Source organism: Capsicum annuum, chromosome 2 (genome assembly GCF_002878395.1).
Source record: "Capsicum annuum cultivar UCD-10X-F1 chromosome 2, UCD10Xv1.1, whole genome shotgun sequence".
Lineage (NCBI taxonomy): Eukaryota > Viridiplantae > Streptophyta > Magnoliopsida > Solanales > Solanaceae > Capsicum > Capsicum annuum.
Window position 1 is genome coordinate 77,910,267 of NC_061112.1, and position 8,945 is coordinate 77,919,211.

General features: G+C 39.6%; 1 protein-coding gene across 1 annotated transcript; it reads right to left on the bottom strand.

The window, feature by feature from the left end:
- Nucleotides 1–4,196: 4,196 nt before the first annotated feature.
- LOC124896196 lies at nucleotides 4,197–4,595 on the bottom strand. Its single transcript, XM_047407720.1, has one exon. The coding sequence runs from the start codon at nucleotides 4,593–4,595 to the stop codon at nucleotides 4,197–4,199; it is 399 nt and encodes a 132-aa protein (XP_047263676.1).
- Nucleotides 4,596–8,945: the final 4,350 nt, after the last annotated feature.

Sequence of the window (8,945 nt, forward strand, 5' to 3'; positions counted from 1 at the left end):
TGTAATGTGGTTACCTGTCGGAAAGGATTGGAATTTAGTGCCTATACCTATTTGGAAAAAGATTGGAATGTAGCGTCTATAAATAGAGTTCAATGTAATAATTCAGATATAATAATTCAATAATATTTTTCACATGGTATCAGAGCCTCTACGGTTTTGGTAGATAATTAAAGAGTTTCTGCTGCCGGCGGGCAGTTATGACCCATATATGTCGTCCGTCTGGCCAATGATTATGTTAGCAAAAGATTAGGGTACTATGCTTCTTTTTGGTGACTATTTTCTCATATCTGATTTGTGTAGCATCACACATCTTTCTCAGGACTATTTTTCCATATCTGATTTGTAGCACCGTGCATCTTTTCGGACTATTTTTCGTATTTAATTTGCATGGTATCGTGCATCTTTGTGGATTACTTTCTCATATTTGAGTTGCATAGCACCGTGCGTCTTTACGGTGACTTCTTAGATATGGTTTGCGTAGTTCCGTGCGTCTTTCTAGTGATTCTTCAAATTTGATTTGTGTAGGGCCGTGCCATCATTCCGACCCTACCCATATAATTTCTCTTTTTTTAGTAGGGTCATATTGTCATTTCGACCTTATCCATATAATTTCTCTTTTTCAGAAAGGCCGCCATTTCGACCCTACCCATATAATTTCTATATTTCAGTAGGGTCGTGTCGTCATTCTAATCCTACTCAAATAATTTTTCTTTTGCAGTAGGGTCGTGCCATTATTCCGACTCTATTTATATACTCTTTTTCAGTGGGGTCGTGCCGTCATTCCGATCCTACTCATATAATTTCTATTTTTCAGTAGGGATGTGCCGTCATTCCGATTCTACTCATATAATTTCTTTCTCGATAAGATCGTGGCATCATTTCGACTCTATCCATATAATTTTTTTTCTCAGATTGTGATCACTTTTTAGCCATCAAATCTAATAATACGGCGCGTGAGCATGTTTCGGCCAGTTTTTCGATGACTTTCTTGTTCGAGATCTACTTATCTCTTGATTTTTCTGGATGACTCATATATTTTATACCACTTTTCGATAATTTTTCAGCAACAGATCGACTGTCCGGTGATGTTTATTACTTTTCAGATCACTTTTTCAGTTTGTTCCTTTTTGGTTGAGGTCTCCCAGATGTCCAGAGCAGTCCTTATTAGTTTTCTTACAGATCTTCAACAGGTTCCTCACAGATCCTCGTATTAGTTACATGCATAACAAACTTAGTACATATTCTTCGCATGCACTAGCTTGAGGGAGAGTGTTAGACTATAAGTAGAAATAGAAATAACATATAGAATCCTAGTTGGAAAAGGATTGTAATGTGGTGATCTATTTAGAAAAAGATTGGAATGTAGTGTCTATAAATAGGGTATCAACTTAAGAATTCAAATAAAACAATTTAATAATATTTTTCTCCAATATTTCTCACAGGAACAAACCAGATTTGACCTACAAATATGGAAGCAATAGAGACAAAATGCAGAATAAAGGAATATAATTCAAAGAAATAGAAGGGAACAATAACTACAACAACCTAGACTAGTGTTGAAAGGGCGAAAGGAAGAGGCCAAAACAAACCTGATATTCAGAAGACTGCTGATCAGACCCTCATTAACTCAAAGGTCCAGGTAAAAAAGACAACCGCAAAAAGGGGAGAAATCGATTATGTTGGCTCAAACACCTTTCAAATTTTACAAGGGGATAAAGATGATGAAGAGGTAGAACCCAATGCGAATATGAGAATTCAGAAAGAAAAAATAGTGGAGCAAGAAATTATAAAGCTAACTAAATGGGACAAGACTCAAAAAGATAGAAAAATGAAAAGAACCAAAGAGAAATCAAAGAAGCAACAAGAAAACCTGAGCATCAAAGGAATGGGAATATTACCTCTCAAAACAATCAACAACAACAACAAAAAATTCAGTGTATTCCAGTAAAGGGAGGTCTGGGGAAGGTAAAATATACGCAGTCTATACTCCTACCTCCGAAGAGTAGAGAGGCTGTTTCCGATAGACCCCCGACTCAGAATAGAGAATAGTACACAATGACGTAGTGAAACATGAAGCAGGATGGATGACATAATAGAAATAAGGAACAAGAAATAATAAAATAGATATCAGAGAAATACGAAATAAGAGAAATACGAGCAATTCGAAATAAGAAATAAGAGATAGGACACCCACCTTGTAGTAACATACACTTACTGCTTCTCGCATCTTGTCCTCACCGAAGTCACTCCCATCTTCTCCCTGATAGTCTCATTCCTAACTCTATCCCCTCTAGTAAGTCCACACATCCAATGCAACATTCTCATTTCTGCCACCTTCAATTTTTGAGTGTGGCAGTGCTTGATTGGCCAACACTCTGCTCCATACAGCATGGCCGGACGGACTGCCACTCTGTAGAATTTGCCTTTAAGCTTAAGGGGTACATTCTTATCATACAACACTCCCGACACTCCCGAGGCGAGCCTCAACTTCATCCAACCTGCTCCAATATGTTTAGAGACATCCTCATCAATCTCGCCATTCCCCTGAATCATAGACCCAAGATACTTAAAACTATCCCTCTTACAAACATCCTGGAAATCCAACCTCACCACCACTTCGTCCTTCTGACTCGAGTTACTGAACTTGTATTCCATATACTCCGTCTTGTACCTACTCAACCTGAACCCCTTAGATTCAAGGGTTTGCCTCCAAACCTCCAGTCTTTCATTCATACCCTCCCGCGTCTCATCAATCAGCACTACATCATCCGCAATCACATACACCAAGGCACCTCACCTTGAATACTCCGCGTCAACATATCCATCACCAATGCAAATAGAAACGGGCTAAGAGTCGATCCCTGATGCAACCCTATCTCGACCAAAAAATGCCCTGAGTCTTCTCCGCCATCCTCACCAGAGTCTTCCCTCCATCGTACATGTCCTTAATAGCTCTTATGTACGCCACCAAAACCCCTCTCACTTCCAAGCATCTCCAAAGAACCTCTCTAGGGACTTTGTCATACGCTTTCTCTAAGTCGATGAACACCATGTACAAATCCCTCTTTCTTTCCCTATACTGCTCTACCAATCTCCTCACCAGGTAGATTACCTCTGTTGTCGAGCAACATAAAACCAAACTGATTCTCCAAAATGGACACGGCCCTCCTCAATCTCTTCTCAATCACCCTCCCCCAAATCTTCATAGTGTGACTCAACAACTTAATACCTCTATAGTTGTTGCAACTCTGAATGTCACTCTTGTTTTTATATAATAGTATCATCGTACTCTATCTCCAAGCCTCAGACATTCTCACAGTCTTGAAAATATCGTTAAACAAATCAGTCAACCACTTTAAACCTACTTCACCAGTATACTTCCAAAAATCCATCAAAATTTTGTTAGGCCCCGTTGCCCTACCCCTCCGCATCCTACGAATAGCCTCTCTGATCTCCTCAACCTTAAAACGTCTACTGTAACTGAAATCACGGCTCTCCTCCAAGGGTTCCAGCTCTCCTAACTTAATGCCTTTGTCCCCCTTCTCATTTAAAAGTCTATGAAAATACTCTCGCCACCTCTTCTTAATGAACATCCTCCACCAAAAATCTACCATCTTCCCCCTTAATGCACTTCACTTGACCAAGGTCACGACCCTTCCTCTCCCTAGCATTAGCCAGCCTATACAATCTTTTTTCCCCGCATTTCTCCTCTAACCCCGCATACAAGTTCTCAAACGATGCTGTATTAGCAACCGTAACTGTTAACTTAACCTCCTTCTTTGCTACTTTGTAAACCTTCCTATTCACCCACTTCTCTTTTTCATCTTTACTCTCAATAAACTTAAAATATGCCCCCTTCTTAATCTCCACTTTCTTTTTAACTTCTTTATTCCACCACCAGTCCCCCTTATGCCGACCTGCCCGACCCCTCGAAATACCCAACCCCTTTCTAGAATTCTCCATGATACAGGTGGCAGCCTTAGCGCACATATCATCCACATCCCCCTACACTCCTACACCTCCAATACCGCCACCTTCTCCCCTATCTCTCTCCCACTAACTAGCAGTAAGCCACCCCACCAATTCTGGGTCGACCCTCACCGACCCTACTCTTCCTGCTCTTTTTGATAATAAAGTCCATCACCAAAAGCCTGTGCTGGGTTGAAAAGTGCTCACTCGAAATGACTTTAAAGTCCTTACAGAAAAACCCTATCCCCTTTCCTAAGTAGCAGAAAGTTAATCTGAGTCTTGGCTAACACGCTTCGGAAGGTAATTAGGTGATCCTCCTTTGAAAAGCTCGAATTCACTACCATCAGCCCAAAGGCCCTCGTAAAATCCAGCAGAGCAACCCCTTCACAATTTCTATCACCAAAACCAAAACCTCTATCCACATCATCATAACCTTTCGATAAAACCCTAATGTGCCCATTGAAGTCCCCCGCTATGACAATCTTATCCGAGCTAGGCACGCTTCTCACCACCTCATCCAAAGTCTCCCAAAATATCGCTTTCACCTCCCCTTTCAATCCCATCTGCGGCACATAAATACTACACACATGGAACGTGAACCCCCCAATGACCAGCTTAATCGTCATCAACCTATCACTGACCCTCTTAACCTCCACCACCTACCCTTTAAGATCCCCATCCACTAAGATGCCCAGTCCATTCCGACGCCTCTTATTCTCTGAGTACAACAGCTTGTACCCATCCACATCTCTAGCCTTAGACCCTACCCACTTAGTCTTCTCAACACACACAATATTAATCCTCCTCTTTTTAAAAATCTTCACCAGCTCTACGGACTTACCCTGGAGTGTCCCTATATTCCAAGACCCTACCCTCAACCTATCTTCTCTCGCTGCTCGCCTACCTCTTCCACTCCTCACTGAACCAACCCTAACACCCGACTTAAACCCCATACCTACCCCTGCCCTCCCCTCTTTACCCCACCCTAAAAAAGATTTGGATTTAGATATGCAACCAAAAAAACTTCAAACTGTTAAAGTTAAAAGCTCCAAAGGCTTAAACAATAACAAGAGGAAGTTTGTAAAGAGAGTGACTATCCCTAAAGATGTGACACTTAGTGGAGAAACAAGAGATACAGATGGTAGAATATAGAAGGAGATAAATATCAGTGAAGCATCATGGACCCTCATCTACCTGAAGAGTGTTACAACTCAAGACAAGAGAGGTGGAGGACAAAAAAAGTAAAAATCTAGACTTTGGACAAAGAGAGGTACGACTAATTCAGACTAATAACCAAAGTCCTAATCTACCTGATCTTGTTAGAGATAGAAGAGAGGACAAAAAAGATGTGTTCCATAATAGTGATGACATGGAAATTGAGTTAGTTGTAGATCGTATAAGTGATAATACCAACTATTACTCTATTGATGATTCAACTTGAGGGCCTAACAATAGGGAACAAGTTGTGGATCTCCACACACCTGAGAACCTTATACAACAGAGAATGACTTTGAACAACAATCTATCCCCAAGGAATTTTTGGAATCCTAGAGGTAGATTCTTACAACAAAATAAGAATTGGAAAGCATCCAAAGACACCTCTCCTCCTAATTCTAAATGATTAATATAAACTCATGGAATATAAGAGGGATAGGGTCAATGGTATCTTGTAAAAGACTCCAAAACATGAAGTAAGAATTCCAAATTCCAATTTTTCTTCTTCTACCTATAGTGGACAGGAGGAAACTGGACAACTTCAAAAGAAAGCTTAACATGCAATATGGATTCCATAATTGTTCCAATAAAATTTAGATATTGTGGACCAATAAGTGGATGTTGTCATTATGTTTGATAAAGAGAATTTTTTCTACTTGAGCCTTACTCACCTCAACAATTCTCCCATTTTTATAAAAGTGGTTTATGCTAAATGTACAGAAGATCAAAGAAAAGAGCTTTGGCAAAACTTCACTTAAATCTCCAACAACATTCAAGGTCCATGGGGTGTTGTAAGAGATTTTAATGTCATCATCTCCCTGGAAGAAAAGAGAGGAGGCAGAAGTCACAGTTGGAGAAAGTCTTGATTTCATAGAATGTATTAATGAATGTGGGCTATAGGATGCTGGATACAGTGGATCGAACTACACCTAGTATGATAATAGGAATCCTCTCTACCTAGCTGGAAAAAAACTAGATAGACTTTTTTACAATGCTGATTGATTTGATAGTTTTAATACCGCCTCTATTACTCATCTCTCTAGAGCATGCTTATGAACTTGTCGTTGATCTGTTCTAACAGATCCCACCAGTAATGGCACCGGATGGATATCTGACTGATTTAACAATTAGATCGAACCTCCGAGGCTCATTCCACTCACCTTATCGGACATCACGAGTCAGTCTGGACGGGGGCACCTGGGTTTTAACCAGGAATTGAGACTTGACTTATGACCCCATCAGGGGCTGCCACAGCTCAATTAGAGATAGTAATGGGATATTAAAGGTGATCATGCTCCCTTATTGATCAAACTAAATAATGAAATCTCTTATCATATTAAATATTTCAAATTTCTTAATATTTGGACAGAACATACCGACTTTCTTAAAATTATGCAGGAAATATGGGAAGAAGAAATCCATGGGAATCCTTGGTATGTTCTCCATTAATAGTTGAAGAGGATTAGTAAGAATATTAGCCAATGGTCAAGAAAAGATTATGGAGACATTTATGAAACCTCCAAAAGGCTAGAAGGTGAGAGAAGAACTCTGGAAGACCAAAGTGTTACCTGTAACACCCTAGAGAATAGAAAAAAGCTTTTTAAATGCAAGACTGTGTATACAAATGTAATGACCTTTCTAGTCATTTTTCATATTTTCGCTTATCTTCGTCGTTCGAGGTTCTCCATAGCTGCCTCAAGTCATGACTTGTTGGGATCAATGGTTCAGTTACGGGATAGTTCATTTGGTTTTTAGAGTCAATTCTCTGTTTTGAAGTCTTTGCTGATTCTAAATGATCATTGGGCAAAAACTTCAGTAAGATGATCTCGGATGCAAATTCCAACTTCGCCTGGTCTTGACTTTAACCTTGGTTTTGAGATTGGTATATTTCTTCTTCGATGATTTAATTCTTGGGAGAATCAGGAAATACCCATTCTAGAGTTTGTTATGAGGCTTAGTTGAGTGTTTCTCCCTGATGATATGTGTCTATGGCTATTCTTGTTGAGACGGAGTGTTGGACTGGTTAGCTTTTGTCTAAAGTTATATTTATCTGAGTTGCTAAAGTTTTTGCCTTTATTGATATGGTTTGCAGCCGTGGGGAGTTTTTGAGTATGTTTTGATAGTTTATGCCCTCCAACGGTTATGGAGTGGGTTATTTTCATTATTGGTGGTATATCTTTAGGCATGGTTTCTATTTTGTGGCTATATTTAGTGCCCTCTAGCGTATACAGAGTCGGTTGCTTGCGTTTTAGTCGATGGTTATCCCTATGGTGATTTTTTGGTTCTTTAGCTAAGTTTTGATTTTGGCTTGGCCTGATTTAGCTCGGATATGTCAGATTTGGATAATAAAGTCAATTTGAATAGTTGACAATGATATAGGCTTATTTATTCAGTTTTGACTTGACGCCTTGGAGTGGTAATTTGGAAGCTATGATTGATTAAGAGTATGAATGCCTACCCGTCTTCAGATTTAGTTGGAGTTTAAATTGAGCGATTTAGCCTTGGTGTTGAGATCTCAGCTTGGAGCTGTAGAGCTTGCATGTGCCTTTGTTTTAGAATTGTTTTAGTTTGGATTTCATTTATAGGCGGGTTGAGCCTACTCCGTGGTTGCCTATTCGGTCTTCTTAATTTCAAGTGGATTATAACTGATAAGTGTTTAGATGATAGCCTATGGACCTGGTATTGGTTCTTTTAGCTTTGACCTCGAGTTTTCATTTTTCTTTTGGGAATTTCGGATAATATACTTAGTGGGAGTAGTATACTCAAGTTGGATTTAGTGTAACTTCATTCTCTATTGGTGGGACATTCAGGAGCAGAATATTTAGTCTTGAGTAGTTGTACCTTGATCTTTTGGATTTCAATTTGATTACCATCCAGACTGGTTGCAACATTGTCATAGATTACATTCCTTGATTATCTCCGTTTGTATGCCCAGATAGCGCCTTATGGATTATTCTCATGTTTCCTGTATGGACTTTTAGCAGATCAACCTCACTTCTTCGAGATCTTTGTGATGAGATTGCACGGACGAGATTCAGGTGATTTTCTCTTGATTTAGAGTAGACGATTGGTGTAAAATGGTAAAGGAAGGTTAATTATATTTGGATTTAGAGTCGGTGGTATGGCTCATGTCTTAATTTGCCTTTGTCTTGGATGAGCCTTTATTGATTTATGTGGGTATCGGGATGGTATGAATGTGTTATGGTTCAGATTTGCAAGCATCAGCCTTTTTAGTTCTGTTGGAGGCCAGTTAGTAGTTGAAGTTGAGTTTTAGCTATTTGGAAGTGAAGTGAGGGTGCTGGTTAAAAAAGAGATACTGGTGGCGAAATCCCTTAAAACTATCCTCTCTTCATTGAGGTTATCTGGGAAGTCATGCTCGGAGCATGCGGGCCCATTACCTCACCCTTTCGAGCTTTTGAGATTCTTTCTATCCGTTGACTTTCAGGGATGAAACTCCTTTTAGTAGTGGATATTGTAATGACCCTTTTTGATTAATTTTCATACTTTCACTTATCTTCACCGTTAGAGCTTCACCATAGCTGCCCCAAGTCATTTATGACTTGTTGGGACCGACGGTTCGGTTATCGGGCAGTTTGTTTGATTTTTAGAGCCAATTCCCTATTTTTAAGTCTTTGTTGGTTCCAAATGGCCACCGAGTGAAAACTTCAGTAAGGCGATCTCAGATGCAAATTCTGAATGTGTCAGCAGATCCAAAATATTGATTTTAGGCTAGGTAGACCTTTGGTTCAGGTCCCAATACA